Source organism: Haematobia irritans, chromosome 2, assembly GCF_050003625.1.
Source record: "Haematobia irritans isolate KBUSLIRL chromosome 2, ASM5000362v1, whole genome shotgun sequence".
NCBI classification, from domain to species: domain Eukaryota; kingdom Metazoa; phylum Arthropoda; class Insecta; order Diptera; family Muscidae; genus Haematobia; species Haematobia irritans.
Window position 1 is genome coordinate 144,006,884 of NC_134398.1, and position 26,109 is coordinate 144,032,992.

General features: G+C 34.4%; 2 protein-coding genes across 2 annotated transcripts; both read right to left on the reverse strand.

The window, feature by feature from the left end:
• Positions 1–3: 3 nt before the first annotated feature.
• LOC142225097 (uncharacterized) lies at positions 4–6,281 on the reverse strand. Its single transcript, XM_075294870.1, has 3 exons — positions 2,826–6,281; positions 1,041–2,748; positions 4–923 (listed from the first exon to the last, which is right to left on the reverse strand). Exons 1-3 carry the CDS (start codon positions 6,279–6,281, stop codon positions 4–6), a joined length of 6,084 nt encoding a protein of 2,027 aa, XP_075150985.1.
• Positions 6,282–12,158: 5,877 nt separating this feature from the next.
• Positions 12,159–24,228, reverse strand: LOC142224152 (uncharacterized). Its single transcript, XM_075293937.1, has 3 exons — positions 24,114–24,228; positions 17,130–17,273; positions 12,159–12,476 (listed from the first exon to the last, which is right to left on the reverse strand). Exons 1-3 carry the CDS (start codon positions 24,163–24,165, stop codon positions 12,274–12,276), a joined length of 399 nt encoding a protein of 132 aa, XP_075150052.1. The 5' UTR covers positions 24,166–24,228; the 3' UTR covers positions 12,159–12,273.
• Between the last annotated feature and the right edge of the window lie 1,881 nt (positions 24,229–26,109).

Here is a 26,109-nt window from a genome sequence, read left to right on the forward strand (position 1 = left end):
CCTTTAAGGGCTCAAATTTCGGATAGGCCCGGAAATTATGTACCCAAGGACCGTCTTGTATGCATTCACATCACCAATGCCAGTAAATGTTGATCCTTCACGATGGATTGCGGAATAGGTATCAGCCCCCAATTCGATATCTATGGGCACGTTGCTTCTAGGGTCTGGGTCAGCAAGAGAATGATCACTAAAATCTCGGGTCGGGTCTTCAACAAGTGGGTCTGAATAGGGTCTTCTTGGTAACTCATCCGTTATGAGCGCATTAACTTTCAAAGCCCACGTGCTGTTAGTGCGTCTAGGCATAATTCGAATCTTAGTAAACCTTTGACCTTGATGGAGAAAAGAGCGAAGGCCTAAGCGTCGAAAGGTCGAATATGCGATGCGAGACATATTGGACGACTGGCATATCAATGCCCTAACGGTTGCCCAACTATCCACCTCTTCTAAACTGACCCGGATCATTACGGTTGGTATGAAAACGTGATCCCACTTAAACGTAGACGAATTTACTGGAACAGACAGGACGGCAGCAGCCAGAGAGTGTTCCAGTTGTGTGGCTCCATGAAGGAGTGTGTGGTGTCGATTGCTGCAACGGCGACATGTGGTGAGGCTTGGGCAGTCAGGCGCCAAATGACTTCGTGCCAAACAATTACGGCAATACCCCCTTCTCTCGACTGTTTCATACCTCTGATATGGGGTTTTGTCGAGAAAACGTTGGCAAGAACTTAGGGCGTGGTCCTCTTGACAAAGTCCACAAGAATATTGCCAATTAACCGGACGGTCAACTCTACCCCTCTCTTGTCTTACCCCTGATCGGTTTCTGAAACGGTTCTCACGTCGGTCTTCGGGTCTGGGTCGTCTGCCTTTGTTGTCCATTGGCTCGTCCTCCATTGCATCACGTCTTGGCAGATAGGCAGCCATACCTGTAACGAAAACGTTGTGAGTACCGCGCCCCTTGATTTGGGAGTACCCGACTAGTCATGCTGAAAATAATTTGACTACTTTTGTGATGGGCCTGTTTATTATACCACGAGACGTACGAATATCAACTACACGAATATTTTGATCAGTCCCAGGGTACGTTTTTTCGATGCGACCCATTGCCCAGTCAGTGGGAGGGAATCTGTCGTCTTTGATAACTACAAGGTCGTTTTCTTTAATGTTGTCTTGTTGACTCTTCCACTTCGTTCGACGGTGCAACTCTTTTAAATACTCAGATTTCCATCTCATACAAAAATATTGGGAAACAATCTTGAGCCGTTTCCACCTATTTGCTAGTGTCAAGTTCTGATCGGAAACATCGGGTTCAGCTGGAGCCAGCATAGAAGTACCTATCAAGAAGTGACCAGGAGTTAGGGGAGAAAAATCATTTGGGTCATCACTAGCTGTACTTAAGGGTCTCGAATTCAGACAACTTTCTATTCTCGCCAAAATAGTCGAGAATTCCTCAAAAGTAAAGCTCATCTTGGGAATAAATTTTCGTAAATGTGTTTTAAACGATTTCACCCCCGCTTCCCACAAACCGCCCATATGAGGAGCCCCTGGCGGTATAAACTTCCATACAAGATTGTTATGCGAATGTTGTTGTATAGCTTGAGTTTGTAAGTTTTTTAAAAATTCAATACGATCTTTTTTCAAAATTTCAGCAGCTCCTACGAAATTTTTCCCATTATCCGAGTAGACACACGATGGGCAGCCTCGCCGGGCAATAAATCGTGAGAAAGCAGCGAGAAAGGATTGTGAAGTTAAATCTGTGGTGGCCTCTAAGTGAACGGCCTTAGTAGCGAAGCATACAAATACACAAACATAGCCTTTCGTAATAAAGCATGACCTAGTCTTGTAGTGCTTAATATCAAAGGGTCCTGCAAAATCTAGTCCGGTGTTAGCAAAGGGCCTTGAAAGCACTGTACGTTCCGGAGGCAAAGCCCCCATGATTTGCGATTGAGTATGTCGTTTAAATAAAATACAAGTTTTACAATTATGGATAATCTTTTTTACCAAAGGTTTTAACCGGAATATCCAGAATTCCGATCTTAGAATACGAATCATTAATTGATTTCCCCCGTGCATGGTTATTTTGTGGGTGAAATTTACAATAAGATCAGTTAACGGTGCATCATAGGGTAGAAGTATGGGATGCCTCTCGCTATAACTCAGAACTGGGGCCTGAACGAGTCGACCATTTGCTCGCATTATGCCATGAGAATCAAGAAATGGATTCATCGTTAGTAGGCTACTGGTAGAAGAAATTTTTAATTTCTGTTGTATATTGTTATATTCATGAGGATAATATTGCTTTTGGGTCATTATTATCAAACGTCGCTTCACGTCTTGTATTTCCTCCGCTGTAACCTCTATCGACGAAATTCTAAGATGATCTCGCTTTGAACTAGTATTTCGCCAAAACCGCAAAACGTAGCTTAACACTCTGTAAGCCCGGGACAAAGAAGAAAATCGAATTAATGGGTCTTCAAAGGTTGAGGTAGTCAAAACTTTAACCGCTTTAGCTTCCATATTCGTTTCTAAGAAAATATCATGAATTGGCCAATTTTGTTTATCTAATTTGAGCCATGATGGCCCATGCCACCATAAATAATTTTCTTTCAGTTCAAATGGTGAACATCCTCGGCTAGCAATATCTGCCGGATTGTTTTCCGAATCGACATGTTGCCATTTATCATTACCAACATTTTCTATAATTTCCGATACCCGATTACCCACGAATGTGCTCCATGCGCACGGAGGCTTCTTCAACCATGCTCAAAAAACAATTGTGGAGTCGGTCCAAAAAAAGTAGAACATTTTGAAATTTGAAGATTATTTACAGTCGACGCAGCCAAATTCGATAGTAAAACCGCTCCACACAATTCGAGTCTTGGCAATGAGAGTTTTTTAATAGGAGCCACTCTAGTTTTGGCCGCTAACAAATGAGTTTCAACGTTATGGTTATCAAATTCTACTCTAATATACAATGCTGCGCCATATGCACTCTCTGATGCATCGCAAAAGCCGTGAATTTCGATATTGCAATTTGGTACAAAGTGAATCCACCGCGGTATTTTGACAGAGTCTATTGCACTACTAGTTTTTACAAACTTTTGCCAATTAATCAATGTAATTGTTTTCAGTGGGTCATCCCAATCTATTTTATCAAGCCATATTTGTTGCATGACAAGTTTAGCTACAACAATTACTGGCGCTAGCCATCCGCAAGGGTCGAATAATTTTGCTATGGTGGATAAAACTTGCCTTTTTGTATAATTTTGCCTAACTTCCACCGTTGGTTGAGTAAATGTGAAGAAATCTCCTGAAATATTCCACCTAACACCCAATGTCTTGGCAGACGAGTCTTCTGACAAATCAAGCCAATTTACAGGAAGTAATTTCTCATTAGGCAATTCTTGAATTATTTTATGATCGTTTGCCGTCCATTTCATAAGTTTAAATCCCGCGGACTCCAAGGCCAATATTAATTCCTTGCGCGATGCAATTGCTTCGTCAATTGTGTGCGCTCCAGCCAAAACATCGTCCACATACAGATTTTCTTGAATAATTTTGGAAGCAATAGGATGTGTGTCTGCTACATCTTCTGCGAGTTGCAGAAGTGTGCGTATTGCCAGAAATGGAGCGCAGTTAACTCCAAAGGTAACTGTTAGGAGTTCAAAATCCTCCACAGGGTCTGCTGGGGATTTTCGAAAAAGAATACGTTGATATTGTGTCTGATTTGGATCGAGAAGAATTTGTCTGTACATTTTCGTGATATCTGCGTTAAAAACATATTTAAAAAATCTCCACTTCAAAATTTGTAAAACCAGATTCTGTTGCAAAATGGGTCCTGTATACAAAGTGTCATTGAGAGCGCTTTTATTTGAAGTGGGATTTGAAGCGTTGAACACGACGCGAAGTTTCGTTGTGAGTCTGTCAGGTTTAACCACCGCGTGATGCGGCAAATAGTAATTTGGAGCCTTGGTGATCTCTTGCGCTGATATTTTCCGCATATGACCAAGTTCCAAGTATTCTAAAATGCTTTTATCGTATTGTTCCTTGAGATCAGGAGTTTTCATTAATTTCCTTTCCATTCGGTAAAATTGAGCCATTGCTATGTTCCGCGAACTTCCTAACTCATGGCATTTTTTAAAAGGAAGACTCACAACATATCTTCCATCCGAATTTCGTTTAGTAGTCTGTTTAAAATTTGATTCACAAAACATGTCCTCTTCTGACCGCAAAATCTTTTTTGGGGTTTCTTCCACCTCCCAAAAACGTGTAAGAACCTGCTCAATTGCCACTGTGTTGTGTAATGAAATTCGATTATTATTGTATGGGTCATTTGTCATGGGTCCACCAATAATCCACCCGAACACTGTATTTTGTGCTAAAAGTGTGCCGATTGATCTCATAGGAGACCCGATATCAAAAATCAAGGGTCCTATATCCATTCCAATTAATAAATCAACCGGTTGACTAATGTAAAACTTCGGGTCTGCCAAGTCAAGGTTGGCAACATCACCGAGTTGTCGCAAATCCAAGTTTTGTGGCGGTAAATGAGATGGAAGGGCTTTCAAAACTGGGGCCCAAACCTCTAATTTGAATCTTGTATCTAAACGTGAACGCAAAGTGAAAAGACATGATTTTGTAGAAGTCTCTGACAACATTTGACTAACTCCCGTAACGTGTATCAAGTTTCGTTTCGTCGGCAAAGCTAATTTATTTTTCAATTTTTCAGATATAAACGTGGACTGCGATCCCGAGTCAATTATAGCTCTTGCATCGAATAATTGTCCACGTGATTCAATCTGAACCAAAGCTGTAAAAAGCAAAGTTCCTCTAGGATGATTCCCACAAGTACGATCATTCTGGAGGGTCAAGGTCATAACATTATTTCCTATGCTTGGTGTGGACTGTATCTGTGTCGCAAGCGCTGCAGTGCTAGTACTAGGTCGTACTGCATCGCTAACTGGGTCTTGAGCAAGTGTTTGGGTTTCCGTTCCCTTATGTAACATGGTATGATGTCGCATGCTACATTCTCGACAAGTGAATTTGCTCTTACAATCCTTTACCCCATGATTTGAGGAAAGACAATTATAGCAAAGATGAGATATTTTTACTACATGAATTCTATCGTTTATAGATTTTTCAATAAATTTAGGACAATCCCGTATAAAATGGGTTGCCTTGCACAACTGACAACTAGGATTCTGATTGTTTTGATTAGGCTGTGTAACGGACGATTTTGAATTAGGTTTACGTTTTCTATCAAATTGTAATTTTTGCGATACATTAGTATGAAAACTATTTACGAACTTTGGTTTGTCGTGTCTATTTCGACCGCCATCGAAATTCTGTTGATTATGCTTATTATAGATTGGTTTAATGTTGCCCACAGACTCAAGTGTCTTGAATTTATGTTTGAGAAATTTGTCAAAAATATTCCAATTTGGCAAAACTTTACAATCTTCCAATGAATTTTCGAATTCTTCAAGGAAGGGACGCGGCAATTTCGAAGAACACAAAAAAATTAAGATTGGGTCCCAATCCTTCACTTCAACCCCAAGAGTCTCTAACGTTTGCATACAACTATTTACAGTTCTTTGCAATTTCTGAATAGATTGGCTGGAATCGAAGTTAACATTTGGCAAGTTGAACAATAATTTTAGTTGTTCATTTACTTGCATTCTTCTATTTTCATATCTGTCTATCAAATTTTTCCATGCCAATGTGAAACCCTCATTAGTAAGTGGGACATTGCTTATAATTTCCCTTGCTTCTCCCGCTGTTTTCTGTGTTAAATGGAAAAGTTTTTCAACATTGCTTAATCTTGAATTTTTTATATAAATAGCAGTGAAAAGGTCCCGGAATGATGGCCACGCTGTATAACCACCCTTAAATGTGTCTGTGTCGCAAGGTGGAAGCCTTAAACCCGAAGCAAAATCAGAATCTGAGGGTCGAGATATTGATAACGATTCATCTTTGGTGACTTGATCTTTTAAAGCCAAAATATCCGCATTAACTGAACTCATAATTCGTTTGTAAGTTTCCATTGCTTCACTATAATGGGCGCGTAATTTTGTTTTGTCGATTGGTTTCTCACCTTCCAATGGCACATGATCTCGACAATCTAAATACGATTTCTTTATATTGGACCATAAAGTTTCAATTTCCGCACGGACCGCTTCAAGCTCGCGAACATTTTCCGTTGTCTTGGCAACGGCGTATGTGCTTTCAAAATCATTTAAATCGTTAACGCTATTCGCAAATTTTTCGCTTTTGGTTCTATCCATAGTGAGTCGATTTATCTTACTTCAAAGTTTTCAAACAACCGAAAGCTTGAGAAGACAAACACGAGCCGTAAGCCGCGATTCAGTGATTTAAATTCTTTTCCAGAAATGAAAAGGTAAAATCAGATTTCCAGGTCACTCAAGCCGATGTGCTTTAAAAGATTTTTGTTGCGAGTCAATGTTAATATCAAACCACAAACTTATTTCAACAGGAGAGATATACAAATTCAATAAAAACGGTTGTAAAATTTGAGAGTCAAACTTCCCACAGTATTCGACTTCAACAAAATTAGACTTGGGTCACTTCAGCAAACAAATACCCAGACATACGTATGAGAAATTTACGCAAAAATATTTGTATACACACTTTCCAACATTTAACTATTTTTGCCGGTGTACCTTGAATAATTCGGGTCAACGGCGCAAAATTTACCAATCGAATTGAAAATACTAGACTTGATGAGCAAAAATAAATGAGCGGAAGTAAATTTTAACAAGCGGCACGAATAAATTTGTATTTGCAAAGTAAAATTTAAAAAAAAAATGTAAATCAACAAGATATTTTCGTTTGTGTATCAATTTTAAACAACTTGATTCTTCAAACTGGTGAAAAACATCATCGGGTCAAAATTGCGCAAATTTCCAAATAGCCAGAGTAGAAAATGTAATAGGGAATATTTGCAAAAATGTCTATAACCATTTGTGAAATTTCGATAAAACCAGGACCTTTTACCAGGACCTTTAGATTTATCCCGAAGTATTATTTTTTTTATAATCTCCAAATTCCGCTTTGATTATTTCGTAAAAATGCTTTTAGTTCACTGTAGCAATCAAGGGGACGAATTTTCATATGTAATGGGGCATATAATAATAATTATCCAAACGGAATAATTTTTTTTTTTTGAGTGTAGCGAATCAACAAGTTACAACAGTCTAGGTGTGTGTCAAAGGGTATTGCTATTTACGTGTCTCGAAACAAAGTTATTTTCTTCCTCGGGTCAAAGTACCATCCACAAAAATGACAAACAATTTTTTCTGTTGACTAGTCCGTGATACAAACACGCACACCATAAAGGGTCATACATAGATCTCAAGAAGGTTCTCTTATATACCAGTGAAGGGAGTAGGGTTGCCAGATGATGGTTGCCGAAATCCGGGACATTGCGCCGTACATTCCGGGATTTGTCGGGACAAGCAAAAACAGTCATATTTTTCGATATTAGTTCCCCATATTTTATAACTTGGTAAATTTGCATAAACGCCATGGCGTAGTCGTAATTATCAGCAAGCTTTGAAATTCCTAAATATATTGGAGCCTCTGAAACTTTCTCCCAAGATGGCTGCGACGATTTTATATAAAACGTAAATAATTTTGGGAATATTTTTTTAAACGGAAACCTAAACTCATATTTACTGGCATATTACTTTCGGGTTTGACAAACAAACTTAAGCTCTGAGGTGACAATCGCTGCTTCTTTTGTAGTGGCTTTCGACTGGACTGGGAATTTGGATATCGGCATGGACATGGTTTTAGGTATATTTCGTATCCGAATTGGGGATTGTTATAGTGTCACTAAAGGGTCTATGGTAATCATAGGATAAAATCGAACTTTGAAATGATGGCAGGAAGCACAAACTTGATTTATAATTTGTTAAAATGCATTTTGCAGAAAAACGTGAATTGGATATTTTCGTATATTTTTTTTACATTTACTACTCAAGTGACAGCTGATGATTCGCAAGACAGTGATTTGATTTTTTTCTCAAAGTGGTGAGATTAAATGAAATGGTACAAAATCGGACAAACAAATGTACATTTAAAATGTATGAAAATCCAAAACCAAAAATATTTTTGAAAGCGATTTAATTTTAAATCGTTTTCATTTTTAAGAAATGTAAAAAAATAAAACATATGCCTTGAGTAATTGAAATTCCGGGATATTTGGTAAATTTTGTGAAAGATCCGGGACACTTCCTAGAGACGAAATTCCGGGACAATCCAGGCGAATCCAGGCCATCTGGCAAGCCTAGAAGGGAGAGTCAAAAGCTGACCGATGTATGTGTCGTGTCGTATGTATATAAAAGGAAAAAGATGGGTACTCACTTTGTAGATGTGTATGAGAATGTGTTGTCTATGTGTAGGTTGTGTGGGTATGTGATCTTTTTTAGTGCGCGCCAATGTCCAAATTGTTTGTCTCCCTCGCTGTTTTACCGTTGCAATGGAATCAGATTTGCAGGCAAAATTTGTTAAAATTTTATGTTGGTTATGTAACCGATACCGCACCGATTTTTTGTTTGTTTAATTGTTCTTGCACAGGGCTCACAATGTTTATGAAAATTGTTTATTTAGAAAATTCTATTTATTTTTCCTTTTTTTGTTAATAAAGTTAGTCTAAGAAAAACACCAAAAGCACAATTTTGTTTCACTTATGTTGGAAAGCACTTTTTAATACACACTTTTTAGCCCAATTTTACAAAAAAATTTTTTTGTTTTTTGCACTACTCCACAAATTAGTTTTAAGTTTTTTAATTTTTTATTTTAAACAATAATAATTTTACCACTTTATAGTTTGATAAAAAATTATTTGTTTTGTAGCACAGTGTAATGTCCACCACTTTATTTAATGTCACTCAAATTATTTGTTATTTGTACTGCAAATTTATATTCAAGAAAATTCACGATTCGGCTTCGAATGGACCAAATGTTTTTTACCGAGTTTGTCCTTTTGTAATAATCGAGGTAAGACTTTTGGTTGATGTTCAATTTCTAGGTTTTGGTTTATTTAAATTCACTGATACAATATATACAAGGGTAAGTGCAATGTAGTTGGTAAGTATAGGTTAATTTATGGTAAGTATACAGGTTTTAGGTAAGTATAAAATGTTTACACTTTAGGTTTAAATTCAAGAAAATGTTCACTAATTTTCACAATGTGCAATATTATTACAATGTGCAATAGGTTTTCCAAAGTGCAATAGGTTTTACAATGTGCAATATTTTCTCAACGTGCAATACTACAGGTAAGTTTATATTTTATTTTATGATTAGATGTAAGTAACACTAGGTAAGTATTGTAGGTAAGTATAATAGTTGTTCCTTTTTTTTTTTACAATGGTTAAAACTTTTAGTTAATTCACTTTTCAGCTCTTTTTTATTTCAAATATTGTTTCTATTTTATATTTCACTTTGTTGTTATTTTCACTTTGGTCACGGGAGTAGCGAAGCGGCCGGTTTAAAAGATCGATTTACATTAAACAAAACGAATGTCATGGGCAATTGGTTGGAGATGACAATTACGCATACAATAACAACAGATATGTCTCCACTGAAGTAATACATCATATGTGTACACATACATATATGGGTATTTGGAGGACCGCTATGTACATATCTGTGCTAATTAAATAGCACAAGGGCAACAAATAAAAAGAACAATAATGTGCAAAATTTTAGCACAACTCCCAACAGGTGCTAACAACATAGGTTTTCGACCTGAATGCTCAAAATTTTGTTTCTGACCAATTGTATATTCCCCGACATCTTTCTCACTTCCACGAGATTTTTTAGTTCTTAGCACCTTTTTCTGTAATACAAACATTGTAGAAGAAATTATTCAATTTTATGATTTTTTATTTTATTTTAATTTTACCTTTTGCCGGACGGGGATTCGAACAGCGGACCACACAGTTTGTAAGGATCAAAGAAGTAGCTGATCAATTGCCCAAGGAAAAATAAAATGTTAATTTTGTAATAACAAGCAACAACCACCAACTTAATTCAATATCGCTCCCTGTTAAATAGCGCTCCAAGCTACTAAACACATATATGTTTATAGGCTATTTCTAAATTAATATATGTTTGCATTCAAGCATATTATATTTACAAACATTTTATGTCCCAAACATAATATGTTCTAACATATTAACATATATGTCCCAAACATGCTATGCTAGTTTATGAACATTATATGCTAGCACTCAAAAATATTGTGTTTAAAAATTTGTGTTCCACACATATAATGTTTATATCCAAACATATGAAAAACAGTCTTTTTCAACCGTGTATATAGGTTTAATTTACAATGCATGGTCACAACATAGCATTATCCTATGGTTCATATAAAAACCCAATAGTTAATTAATTTAATCTGGTAAATTGACAATAAATATAATAACAAGTATATACAGCAGTAAGTTCGGCCGGGCCGAATCTTAAATACCCACCACCATGAACCAAATATTAGGGTTTCCTTTGAAATTTCAGGAGGGCTTGAGGACTTGAGGACACTACCCGAAGATAAATTTAAAGATTTCACCTATGAGGACTATATCAGATTCTGGATTTATAAGAACCATTTTTGTTTGAGGTTTAGAGGAATCATTAACATCTCTTGTAAGTGTGCAAGAAAATTATAAAATAACGTCTTGATTTGAAATCTTAAATCTGTAGAAGTAAAATCTGGAAATTTTACATTGAGTTTCAAGCAATTTTCATGATCAGTGCGCATTCTACACCCTCAAGAAGTGAAGTCGGTCTATATGGAGGCATTACCAAATGGACCGATAAAAACTTAATCCGATACACGTTTTTGTGAGCCTAAAATACCAGAATATTTACAATTTCAGGCATATCAGATAAAAACTACGGTTTCTAGAAACCCAAGGAGTTAAATCGGCAGATCGTTCTTATGGGGGCTATACTAAAATATGGACCGATACTCACCATTTTCGGCACACCTCCTTGTGACCCGAAAATACCTCTAGATTTCCAATTTCAGGCAAATATGATAAAAACTTCGGATTCTAGAAGCCCAAGAAGTAAAATTGGGAAATCGGTCTATATGGGGGCTATACCAAAATATGGACCGAAACTCACCATTTTCGGCACACCTCTTTATGGTCCTAAAATACCTCTAGATTTCCAATTTCAGACAAATTGGATAAAAACTACGGTTTCTATAAGCCCAAGACCCCAAATCGGGAGATCGGTCTATATGGGGGCTATACCAAAATATGGACCGATACTCACCATTTTTGGCACACGTATTTGTGGTCCTACAATACCTCTAGATTTCCAATTTCAGGTAAATTGAATAAAAACTGCGGTTTCTATAAGCCCAAGAAGTAAAATCGGGAGATCGGTCTATATGGGGGCTATACCAAAATATGGACCGATACTCACAATTTTTGGCACACATATTTGTGGTCCGACAAGACATCTAGATTTCCAATTTCAGGTAAATTGAATAAAAACTGCGGTTTCTATAAGCCCAAGAAGTAAAATCGGGAGATCGGTCTATATGGGGGCTATACCAAAATATGGACCGATACTCACCATTTTTGGCACACCTCTTTGTGGTCATAAAATACCTCCAGATTTCAAATTTCAGGCAAATTGGATAAAAACTACGATTTCTATAAGCCCAAGACCCCAAATCGGAAGGTCGGTTTATATGGGGACTATATCAAAACCTGGACCGATATAGCCCATCTTCAAACTTGACCTGCCTGCAGACAAAAGACGAGCTTGTGCAAAATTTCAGCACGATTGCTTCATTATTGAAGACTGTAGCGTGATTACAACAGGCAGACAGACAGACAGACGGACAGGCGGACATCGTTATATCGTCTTAGAATTTCTCCCTGATCAAGAATATATATACTTTATATAGTCGGAAATCGATATTTCGATGTGTTACAAACGGAATGACAAACTTATTATACCCCCGTCACCATTCTATGGTGGTGGGTATAAAAACAGCAATAAAGGAATTTCAATTAACCATACCTAAGCCCCAATTGATAGATTGTTTATATTGTCGATAAACCTTTAATACCGATAAGCTTTTTATATCTAAAATAAAATATTTGTGGGAGAAATTCCTTTCCATATTATTATTATTTTATAATGTGTTTTTATTTTGTGCAAAATATTTATTTATACACTTCTACAGAAATTAATTAAAATTTTATATTAAATGTATATTAACAATTATTAAAAAATGGAACGAATAGTTAACATAGCAGTAAGAAGCACTATGGACAGATTTATAGCTGAGCTTGAATTGCATTTGGTCTCCGAACATACTTCACAGCTAACGGGCCTTGTATTTTCTGGGATTGTAACGTCTTGGCATGCTGCAATTCCACCGACACGTTTGGTACAACCTTTCTGTTTTTGGGTTACAGAACCACCATCTATTGGAAAAATTAACGTTTAAATTAAAAAGAAAAATATTATTATTAGATTAATATTCTAAAACTGAAATATAAAAAAATTTTGAAAAAAAAATCTTTGGAATTTAATTTTTTTAATAAAATTTCCTACAGAAATTAGGTACAGCAAAAAATTTCCTATATAAATAAAATTTACCGAAAATTTCCTATAGAAATGAAAATTTCAGAAAATTTTTTATAGAAATAAATTTTTCGAAAATTTCCTATAGAAATTAAACCTACCAAAAACTACACACAGAGAAGATATTGGTTGAAAATCGATTGTTGTAATGAAAATTCTGCATTTAGAATGAAATCACAGTTGTGTCAATTAGAGGTCTGCACAATTCCATTTGTAAATGCAGAGTACACGTGTACTTGCTACATGAGTACATCTATTTGAGAGATTCGCAAAACAATTGGTACACATTTTGATGAACACCAAAAGCCACGAGTAACTTCTTGTTGCTACTCTGATGACTTCACTACCAACAAACACATATTCCTCTTTCTCTCTTATTGAAGTGTACTCAGAGTGATCACGTCGAGTATGTTGCGAGAACAAAACTTCATAGAGTACTACATGTACCACATGCAGTTTCAGAAATACAAAAAAAAACAGTTAGTCTCCATAATATATGTTTTGGTTTGTTATAAAGAGGGGCAAACGTTAAGGTAAGTGTGTGACATACATAAATATATGAAATATGTGATATACATACATATCTATGATTAATAATAATGGAAAGTTTTGCTTCGCACATACTGAGAAATAATTGTGGTACCACGTGAAGTGAAGAGAATCCATGTTGTACTTTTTCTCAAGTACTTTCCTTTTTATTGTTCCTTTTTTTCGGAACACATATTGTTTCGGATAAGTACTTGGTGGTATTTGACAAGCAAGTGTTCTCTTCACTTCACTACTTGCGCTCTGAGAGAAAGACAGAGTATGTACTATATTCGACAGCGAATTGCATACATGCAGTGAAAAGTTATTCGATGCAGACCTCTAGTGTCAATCTATTTACTTTATTTACAACCATTATTTGATTCCTTCTACCTTTTGGCGCTTATTATTATAGATTGTTGTTTGAAATACAAGTCAAATGGTTGTCTGAACTAATTGCCTCTCTCTTGAAAATTTTTGATCGAATTCGATGCGCACAAGCTACTTTATAAAACCTTCATAACCATCATTTAGTATTCAGCCCTTACAATTGATAGTCACAGCCGAATTCCGTTGGAAATATTTTTAAATGTCAATATTGTTATTAGCAATTATTCAATGTGGAAGGAAAACGTGTTTTATTTTTAATTTAATATAAAAACCACTGAAAACTGAATATTTTTCAGCCGTTTCTAAGTTTATTTAAATCCTCGGTGGACTGTCTGTCGTATATTTTCACGAACTACTCGCGCAATCGTCAGGATACTCAATGCTACGAGTCGGATAAACAATGCGCATCTTCAATTGTTTGGGATCAAATGGAGATCGAGTTATATAAAGTGTTAGATGTGGAACAATTTTCTTGTGTTAAAGGGCAAAATTATAAATCATGCAACGACTTTAAAGAGCCTCTAATGGAAAAATCCATCTCCACGTCTTTATTTTATTTATGAAACCCAAAAGGAAGTGACCATGTAGAGTAGATTCTTATTAAATTTTTAAAACTCCACACTAATTTTATAACTTAATTTGTTGTGTTTTTAGGCAAGCTATGTTGGCCCATTTTTATGATATGTGCTCAGTTTGGACTCCATTTATATTGCCTAGCAATTCAACATTTTTTTTAAGAACCTTTCCATCTTTTAAAAATGTAAAATACAATACTTTGAGGAAAAATTTATTTTCAATTCGGTTAAGTTGCTAATAAAATTGGGTAATACAACAAAATAAGAAGGGAGTAACGATCAATTGCATCGTCTAGTACAACCTACTCCATATATGGTATTGGTTAGATCTCCCATAATTCGATTGAGTCGACCGAATTTATCGGGTATCACAACTGCCAGCAGATAGTTGCTGCAACTGCCAAAAGGAGGTTGGCAATAAATTCGGTCATCACAACCAATATGTATTCTCTGTGTACCTACAGGATTTAAATTTTAGAAAATTTCCTATAGAACTGAAATTTTCAGAAAAATTCCTTATAGCAATGAAATTTTCAGGATATTTCCTATAGAAATGAAATGTTCAGAAAATTTGCTATACAAAAATTTCCTACAGAAATGAAATCTTTCGAAAATTTCGTATAGAATTTAATTTTTTTCGAAAATTTCCTATAGAAATAAAACTTTCAGAATGTTTTATATAGAAAAGAAATTTTTAGAAAATATCCTAAAGAAATGAAATTTTCAGAAAAAAGAAATTAAATTTTTAGAAAATTTCCTATAGAAATTAAATTTTCTGAAAATTCCCCATTGAAATAAAATTTTCTGAAAAATTCCCATTGAAATAAAATTTTCTGAAAATTCCCTATAGAAATTAAATTTTCTGAAAATTCTCCATAGAAATACAATTTTCTAAAAATTCCCTATAGAAATGAAATTTTCAGAAAATTCCCTATAGAAATGAAATTTTCCGAAAATTTTCTATAGAAATGAAATTTTCGGAAAATTTTCCTATAGAAATTAAATTTTCAGAAAATTTCCTACAGAAATAAAATTTTCACAAAATTTGCATACAAATTAATTTTTTAGAAAATTTCCTATAGAAATTAAATTTACAGAAAATCTCCTATAGAAATTAAATTTTCTGAAAATTCCCCTTTGAAATAAAATTTTCTGAAAAATTCCCATTGAAATATAATTTTCTGAAAATTCCCTATAGAAATTAAATTTTCTGAAAATTCTCCATAGAAATACAATTTTCTAAAAATTCCCTATAGAAATGAAATTTTCCGAAAATTTTCCATATAAATGAAATTTCGGAAAATTTTCCTATAGAAATTAAATTTTCAGAAAATTTCCTACAGAAGTTAAATTTTCACAAAATTTGCTATACAAATTAAATTTTTAGAAAATTTCCTATAGAAATTAAATATACAGAAAATCTCCTATAGAAATAAAATTTTCAGAAAATTTCCTATAGATATTAAATTTTCAGAAAATTTCCTATAGAAATGAAATTTTCGGAAAATTTTCTTATAGAAATTAAATTTTCAGAAAAGTTCCTTAAAGAAACTAAATTTTCAGAAAATTTCCCTATAGAAATAAAATTTTCCGAAAAAATTCAGAAATTTTTTTCAGAAAATTCCCTATAAAAATGCAATTTTACGGAAATTTCATATAAAAAATAAATTTTCAGAAAATGTCCCACACAAATTAAATTTTCAGAAAATTTTCCGATATAAATTAAATTTTCAGAAAAATTTGCTATATAAATTAAGTTTTCAAAAAATGTTCTATATAAATGAATTTTTGTGAAAATTCCCTATAGATAGGAAATTTTGTGAAAATTCCCTATAGAAATGAATTTTTTCGAAAGTATCGTATAGAAATTAAATTTTCTAAAAATTTCTTATAGAAATGGAAATTTCTGAAAATATCCTATAGAAATGAAATTCTCCGAAAATTTCCTATAGAAATTAAATTTTCCGAATATTTTCTATATAAAAGAATTTTTCCGAAAAATTTTTATAGAAAATAAATTTTCCGAAAATTTCCGATAGAATGTAAGTTTTCAGAAAATATCGTAGAGAATTTAAATTTTCAAAAAATTTCCTGTAGGAATTAAATTTTCAGAAAATTATCTACACAAACGAAGTTTTCAGAAAATTACCAACAGTAATGAAGTTTTCAGATATTTTCCTATGGAAATGAAATATTCCGAAAATTTTCTATAGAAATTAAATTTTCAGAAATTTTTTTATAGAAATGAAATTTTCAGAAAATTTTCTATAGAAATGAAATTTTCAAAAAATTTCCTATATAACGAAAATTTTCGGAAAATTTCCTATAGAAATAAAGTTTTCCGAAAGCATCCCATAGAGATTGAGTTTTCTAAAAATTTCTTATAGAAATAGAAATTTCCGAAAATATCCTATAGAAATGGAAATTAGGTTAGGTTAGGTGGCAGCCCGATGTATCAGGCTCACTTAGACTATTCAGTCCATTGTGATTCCACATTAGTGAACTTCTCTCTTATCACTGCCCGATTCCATGTTAAGCTCAATGACAAGGGACATCCTTTTTATAGCCGAGTCCGGACGGCGTTCCACATTGCAGTGAAACCACTTAGAGAAGCTTTGAAACCCTCAGATATGTCACCAGCATTATTGAGGTGGGATAATCAACCGCTGAAAAACTTTTAGGTGTTCGGTCGAAGCAGGAATCGAACCCACGACCTTGTGTATGCAAGGCGGGCATGCTAACCATCGCACCACGGTGGCTTCCTATAGAAATCCTATAGAAATGACATTTTCCGAAAATTTTCTATAGAACTGAAAATTTAAAGAAAAATTTCCTATACAAATGAAAAGAATTTCTATATGAAAAAAATACTATAGATATGAATTTTCGTATAGAAATTACATTTTCCGAAATTTTCTATAGAAACGATTATTTAGAGAATTTCTTATAGAAATTAAATTTTCAGAAAATGTTCGATATAAATAAATATTTTGCCATATTTACCTTCGTATCTAAAAGTATAACAATTAAATGTATCTGCAATAGTTCCTCCGGGAACATCTTCGTGACAATTAACCACTTGGGTTGTAGTTTCGTTATTGCATTCATCACCAACACATTTGTAGCATTGCAATTCATTTGCCAGAACTGAAAAATAGAGAATATGGAACGTATAAGTAAAACTTGATAAAAAAAAATCCCCGAAAAATCTACAAAAATTCAATGGAACGCAATGCTACAATATTTCAGAAAATTGAGATTTGTATTGCACAAACTAATTGGCTTTATTGAAGGCTCGTTATCTAGCTAATATCGGGCATCTCCAGGTACTTAAATAGTTACCTTTCCCTTCTGAACCCGTCAATTCAAGATATTTGCTAGAATTGAGGACAGTAGTCTCACATCACGTAGCATCCCCTCGCGTGTCCTGCAAAGACCTGGCACCTACACAGAAAAAATTCACGATAATTTTTCCAATTAAAATTTAATTGAGGTTTAAAAAATATTCAATTAAGAATTTAATTGATTCAACAATTTTTTGAATTGAAACAAAAATCAAGCACAAAAATTAATAGTATCAATTAATTTTTTAATTGGATAAATTAAGTTTTTAATTGACTTTAAATTTAAACAAGTATATACGGCCGTAAGTTCGGTCAGGCCGAAGCTTATGTACCCTCCATCATGGATTGCGTAGAAACTTCATCTAAACACCATCCTGCCATCCACAATCGAATTACTTAAGTTGCGGGAACGCTTGCCGATGGCAAGGTATCTTAAAACTTCCTAACACCATCTTCTAAATTGTATGTAAGTCCATACGTGGTATATATTAAATCAAAAAAGATCGATCCAATACGTATATAATTCAGTTTGACAAAGTAGACATAAAATTTTGACAAAATTTTCTACTGAAATAAAAATTTAACAAAATTTTCTATAGAAATAAAATTTTCACAAAATTTTCTATAGAAATAAAAATTTTGACAAAATTTTCTATAGAAAGAAAATTTTGACAAAAATTTCTACAGAAATAAAATTTTAACAAAATTTTCTATAGAAATAAACTTTTGACAAAATTTTCTATACAAATAAAATCTTGGTAGATTATTTTTGGCTCGAGTGGCAACCATGATTATGAACCGAATAAAATTTGAACAAAATTTTCTATAGAAATAAAATTTTGACAAAATTTTCTATAGAAATAAAATTTTGACAAAATTTTCTATAGAAATAAAATTTTGACAATGATGAAAATTTTATTATGAACCGAATAAAATTTTAACAAAATTTTCTCTAGAAATAAAATTTTGACAAAATTTTCTATAGAAATAAAATTTTGACAAAATTTTCTATAGAAATAAAATTTTGGTAGATTATTTTTGGCTCTAGTGGCAACCATGATTATGAACCGATATGGACCAATTTTTGTGTGATTGGACCAATTTTGGTATGGTTGTTAGCGACCATATACTAACACCACGTGCCTAATTTGAACCGGATCGGATGAATTTTGCTCCTCCAAGAGGCTCCGGAGGTCAAATCTGGAGAATGTTTTATATGGGGGCTATATATAATTATGGACCGATATGGACCAATTCTGCCACGGTTGTTAAAGATCATATACTAACACCATGTACCAAATTTCAGCCGGATCGGATGAAATTTGCTTCTCTTAGAGGCCACGCAAACCAAATCTGGGGATCGGTTTATATGGGGGCAATATATAATTATGGACCGATTTGGACCAATTTTTGCATGGTTGTTAGAGACCATATACCAACATCATGTACCAAATTTCAGCCGGATCGGATGAAATTTGCTTCTCTTTGAGGCTCCGCAAGCCAAATCTGGGGATCGGTTTATATGGGGGCTATATATAATTATGGACCGATGTGGACCAATTTTTTCATGGTTGTTAGAGACCATATACTAACACCATGTACCAAATTTCAGCCAGATCGGATGAAATTTGGTTCTCTTAGTGGCCTCGCAAGCCAAATCGGTGGATCTGTTTATATGGGGGCTACACGTAAAAGTGGACCGATATGGACCAATTTTTGCATGGTTCTTGGAGACCATATACTAACACCATTTGGATCGGAAATCATCAACTGTGACCTCTTGGTAGAGAAGATTCATCAACGTTTATCCTGTCGTGTAGAAAATTAATCAACGGTGATCATTTCGTATATATGTTAAATGTTATCGGCGATAATCTTCTCGTATAGAAAATTCATCGACGATGATATTTTCGGTGAGAAAAGTCATCAACGATAATAACTTTGAGTACGTTTTCGTTATCAACTAGGATCTTGTTGTCGAGAAAATCCATCAACGATGATCTCTTTGCACCGAAAATTTTCAAATAAGTTATTTTTGTACATAAGTCCTCATTTGTAATCTTATTTAGGAGATAACTTATTAACAGATTTTTTTTTTCGATTATAAAATTATTGGTCCTATTGTAGAGAAGATTCATCAACGATTATCGCTTGGTATAGAAAACCCATCAACGATAATCTCATTATATAACAAGTATATACGGCCGTAAGTTCGGACAGGCCGAATCTTATGTACCCTCCACCATGGATTGCGTAGAAACTTCTGCGAAAGAATGTCATCCACAATCGAATTACTTGGATTGTGGAATCTTAAAACTTCTTAACATCGTTTTCTAAATTGTGAGTTAGTCCATACGTGGTATATATTAGACAAAAAAGTTATTTATAGGTAAGTCTACAAATAATTACGAATCGATATGGACTTTTTGCACGATACGTAGAGAGCCAGAATTGAAATATGGGGGTCGCTTATGTGGGGGCAATTATGAACTTGATATGGACCAATTTTTGTGTGATTGGGGATTTATTTATCTGAGGGCTATATATAACTATATACCGATATGGATCTAGTTAGGCATGGTTGTTAACGGCCATATACTAGCACAATGTACCAAAATTCAACTGACTCGGATGAAATTTGCTCCTCCAAGAGGCTCCAAAACCAAATCTCAGGATCGGTTTATATGGGGGCGATATATAATTATGGACTGATATGGACCACTTTTGCCATGGATGTTAAATACCACCACGTACCAAATTTCAACCAGATCGGATGAATTTTGCTTCTCCATAAGGCACCGTTGGTCAAATCTAGGGATCGGTTTATATGGGAGCTATATATAATTATGGACTAATATGAACCAATTACTGCATGGTTGTTGGATACAATATACTAACATCACGTACCAAATTTCAACCGAATCGGATGAATTTTGCTCTTCCAAGGGGCTCCGGAGGTCAAATCTGGGGATAGGTTGAAATGGGGACTATATATAATTATGGACGGATTTCGACCAAGTTTTGCATGGGTGTTTGAGGCCATATATTAACACCACGTACCAAATTTGAACTGAATCAGATGAATTTTGGTCTTCCAAGAGGCTCCGGAGGTCAAATCTGGCGATCGGTTTATATGGAGGCTATATGTAATTATCGACCGATGTGGACCAATTTTTACATGGTTGTTAGAGACTATACACTAACACCATGTACCAAATTTCAGCTGAATCGGATGAAATTTGCTTCTCTTAGAGGATTCGCAAGCCAAATTTGGGGTCCGTTTATATGGGGGCTATACGTAAAAGTAGACCGATATGGCCCATTTGCAATACCATCCGACCTACATCAATAACAACTACTTGTGCCAAGTTTCAAGTCGATAGCTTTCGTTCGGAAGTTAGCGTGATTTCAACAGACAGACGGACGAACGGACGGACGGACATGCTCAGATCGACTCAGTACAAAAGTCATCAACGATGAGATTTCTGTTTCGAAAAATTATCAACGATGAGCTTTTCGCTTCGAAAATGATCATTTTCGTATTTAACTGCCATCAACGCTGATCTTCTCGCGTAGAAAAGTCATCAACGATGATCTGTTTGCATAGAAAATCATCAACTAAAATCTTTTAGTATTCATCAACGATGATCTTTCCGTACTTAAATGTCATAAAAGACCGACCTACATCAATAACAAATACTTGTGCCAAATTTCAAGTCGATAGCTTGTTTCGTTCGGAAGTTAGCGTGATTTCAACAGACGTTGTTATCGATGTAGGTCGGATGGTATTGAAAATGGGCCATATCGGTCCACTTTTACGTATAGCCCCCATATAAAGGGACCCTCAGGTTTGGCTTGTGGAGCCTCTAACAGAAGCATATTTCATCCGATACGGCTGAAATTTGGTACATGGTGTTGGTATATGGTCTCTAACAACCATGCAAGAATTGGTCAACATCGGTCCATAATTATATATAGCCCCCATATAAACCGATCCCCAGATTTGGCTTGCGGAGCCTAAAAGAGAAGCAAATTACATCCGATCCGGCTGAAATTTGGTACATGGTGTTAGTATATGATCTCTAACAACCATGCAAAAATTGGTCCACATCGGTCCATAATTATATATAGCCCCCATATAAACCGATCCCCAGATTTGGCTTGCGGAGCTTCAAAGAGACGAAAATTACATCCGATCCGGCTGAAATTTGGTACATGATGTTGGTATATGGTCTCTAACAACCATGCAAAAATTGGTCCACATCGGTCCATAATTATATATAGACCCCATATAAACCGATCTCCAGATTTGGCTTGCGAAGCCTCAAAGAGAAGCGAATTGCATCCGATCCGGCTGAAATTTGGTACATGGTGTTGGTATATGGTTTCTAACAACCATGCAAAAATTGGTCCACATCGGTCCATAATTATATATAGACCCCATATAAACCGACCTCCAGATTTGGCTTGCGAAGCCTCAAAGAGAAGCGAATTGCATCCGATCCGGCTGAAATTTGGTACATGGTGTTGGTATATGGTTTCTAACAACCATGCAAAAATTGGTCCACATCGGTCCATAATTATATATAGACCCCATATAAACCGATCTCCAGATTTGGCTTGCGAAGCCTCAAAGAGAAGCAAATTGCATCCGATCCGGCTGAAATTTGGTACATGGTGTTGGTATATGGTCTCTAACAACCGTGCAAAAATTGGTCCACATCGGTCCATAATTATATATAGCGCCCATATAAACCGATCCTCAGATTTGGGTTCCGGAGCCTCAAAGAGAAGCAAATTTCATCCGATCCTCCTGAAATTTGGTACATGATATTTGTATATGGTCTCTAACAACCATGCAAAAATTGGTCCACATCGGTTCATAATTATATATAGCCCCCATATAAACCGATCATATAAAACGTTCTACAGATTTGACCTCCGGAACCTCTTGGAGGAGCAAAATTCATCCGATCCGGTTCAAATTAGGAACGTGGTGTTAGTATATGGTCGCTAACAACCATACCAAAATTGGTCCAATCACACAAAAATTGGTCCATATCGGTTCATAATCATGGTTGCCAAAAATAGTCTACCAAAATTTTATTTCTATAGAAAATTTTGTCAAAATTTTATTTTTAGAGAAAATTTTGTTAAAATTTTATTCGGTTCATAATAAAATTTTCATCATTGTCAAAATTTTATTTCTATAGAAAATTTTGTTCAAATTTTATTCGGTTCATAATCATGGTTGCCACTCGAGCCAAAAATAATCTACCAAGATTTTATTTCTATGGAAAATGTTGTCAAAAGTTTATTTCTATAGAAAATTTTGTGAACATTTTATTTCTATAGAAAATTTTGTTAAAATTTTATTTCTGTAGAAAATTTTGTCAAAATTTTATGTCTACTTTGTCAAACTGAATTATATACGTATTGGATCGATCTTTTTTGATTTAATATATACCACGTATGGACTTACATACAATTTAGAAGATGGTGGTAGGAGGTTTTAAGATACCTTGCCATCGGCAAGCGTTACCGCAACTTAAGTAATTTGATTGTGGATGGCAGTGGTTAGATGAAGTTTCTACGCAATCCATGATGGAGGGTACATAAGCTTCGGCTTGGCCGAACTTACGGCCGTATATACTTGTTTTTTTTTTTCAATTATAAGATGTGATTTCCACAAATATTTTATTTGATATGTACTACGAGTACGACAGATTTAATAAAAACTTTCAATACTTTTGTTGTAATTTTTGAAAAAATTTCATTTATAAAAACCTTTTTCCAAATTAGCATATATTTTTTTCTTGAGGCACTTGTAGCTTTCGATACCGTTGCAGTTTTATGAACAAAACTAACGCTGACAGTTAGTCTCAAAATACAACAAGTTGCCCACAGGCAACTTTAGGGTTGAAAGGGTTAATGATGATGATGATATTCGTATAGAAAAATTAGCAACGACGATCTTTTCATGTAGGAAATTCCCCAAAATTGAAATTAAAGACATATCTCCCTATGACGAGTAAATGGGTATTGCAGAAAGTTTTATCCTTGGTGTAAAGAATTTTTCGGAGTCATATTGTAAAGGACAGCTTTCCCAATTAAAAAAGTAATAGTCTAAATTTACGTTTTGATTATAATCCCCAACTGAAAAACTCCTTTTCGATTTAATTGAAAACTTAATCTTGCCCGATAAGGGAACATAACACATTGTGATTTTAAATAGCCATCATGTGATTTATAAAAAAAGTATTCGTTATTGTTTCGTACTGGTTACCCGGTACCAAGAGCAATTTCTGTATCCATAATTTAAATGTTGTTAAACCTATAATTTAAGTGTTTTTTTCTACGATTTTTTGCCGTGACATACAATTTTAATTTTGCAAAATTTTGAGAAAAACGTTTGAATGCATCAATAGATTTCAAAATCAAAAGTTTATACCGTTTTGAGAATGGTATATTTTTTTAAACTGATACTTTTTTTTAAATTTTTGTTTTATGTTGTTTACATATAAAAGTTGACTACAAATTTTCACATAATTTATTCATGCTCTTTAATTTATTTTCATGCCAAAATGTGACTTTATATGAACAATTTCGTATTATTATTGTTTTGTATCATTGATTATTTCACCTATGGATTGGCCAATAATTGTTACGAATACCACTGCTGTTAGAAATTTCATTTTAAATTTTTAAATTCACTTTTTCCGAGTACCGTTACAGTTTGACATACAATCTAATACTAATATTTCTTAGTTTAATTTTGAAAGTTAAAGTCTAATCTGTGAAATATGACGAATAGGGGTTATCTACTATCGATATTTGTCCATTTGTTGTTTGAGATAAAATGAGCATGTTCAAATGATATTACTAATGGCTGATAAGCTCTGCAATTTTACTCATGGAAATGCCAGTTTCTTTTTTTTTATATCATGACAAAATTTACTAAATTATAAACACTTAAAATTCACATATCATTTTTGTTATTATAAGTTCTCATTAGCATGTCTTGTAACTAAAATGTGTAGCATTTGATAGGTGTGACCGGATAAGATTAAGTGAGATTATTTTGAGAGTCAGTGTATGCACTGAAAGAAGAGTTGTATTGTCTTGGAAACGGAATTTTATACAAACGAATTTTTGTTTTCACGTAAACAAATTTTGTGTTGAAGCAAATAGAAAATATAGGTCACAATCGTTGAAACACTTGTCAAAAATTCGGGTCTATTTTCCCAAGGCGTAGGGTAACTAATCCGAAGTCTTGCCAATTTATTTTGCTCGAAAACATTTTACATTGATTTATATAGTAAACATGTGTAAATATAATCAAAATTCCAGAGTTCATTCAATTTTGCCTTGGCATTCTTTCCTTCCAAACGAAATTGTAGTCGAACATCGTTAGGAATTTTTTTTCAAGATAATAATGTTTGGTTAGGATAAAGGTGTATTATATATTATTTGTTTATTTTAGTACTTAGCACCTTTTTCTGTAATACAAACAATGTAGAAGAATTTATTCGATTTTATAAATTTTTAAATTTTATCTTGCGCCTGGATGGAGAACAGTACCGTGGACCGTAGGTTAAATTGGCAGTCCGCTTTATTTTCTGACTCACTTAGACTATTCAGTCCATTGTGACCATACATTTTGTAAGCCAACACACTAACCACTGGGCTAAGTAGCTGTTATTGTCATGCACTCACAAGTAAGGTTAAGGTTGACTGATACGTCCCCGGTCTGACACATAGATGCATATTATTTTTATACCCTGCGCCACTCCCATATATATCTTTCGCCCGATATGCACTAATGGACACAGCAGCCAGATTTTTATACCGATTTGCTTGAAATTTTGTACAAACATTACACTTAGCCGTATAGTCAAGTGTGCAAAATTTGATTGAAATCGGTTCACTTTTAGATATAGCTTCCATATATATCTTTCGCCCGATATGAACTTATATGCCCCAGAAGCCAGATTTTTGGCCGAATTTGGTTGAAATTTTTCACTAGGAATATAATTAGTAGTATAGTAAAGTGTGCAAAATTTTATTGAAATCGGTTCAGATTTAGATATAGCTCCCATATATATCTTTCGCCCGATATGGACTAATATGGTCCTAAAAGCCAGAGTTTAGGCCCAATTTGGTTGAAATTTTGCACAGGGAGTAGATTTAGCATTGTAGCTATGCGTTCCAAATTTGGTTGAAATCGATTCAGATTTAGATATAGCTCCCATATATATCTTTCGCCCGATATGCACTTATATGGAGCCAGAAGCCAGAGTTTTATCCCGATTAGCTTGAAATTTTGCACAAGGAGTACAATTGGTAGTATAGTCATGTGTGCCAAATTTGATTGAAATCGGTTCAGATTTAGATATAGCTTCCATATATATTTTTCGCCCGATATGGACTTATATGGCCCCAGAAGCCAGAGTTTTGGCCCAATTTGGTTGAAATTTTGCACTACGAGTACAATTAGTAATATAGTCATGTGTGCCGAATTTGATTGAAATCGGTTCAGATTTAGATATAGCATATATATGTTTTTCTGACTTCGACAAAAATGATCAAAATACCAAAATTTTTCTTGTAAAATCGCCTTAGTCGAAAAGTTGTAAAAA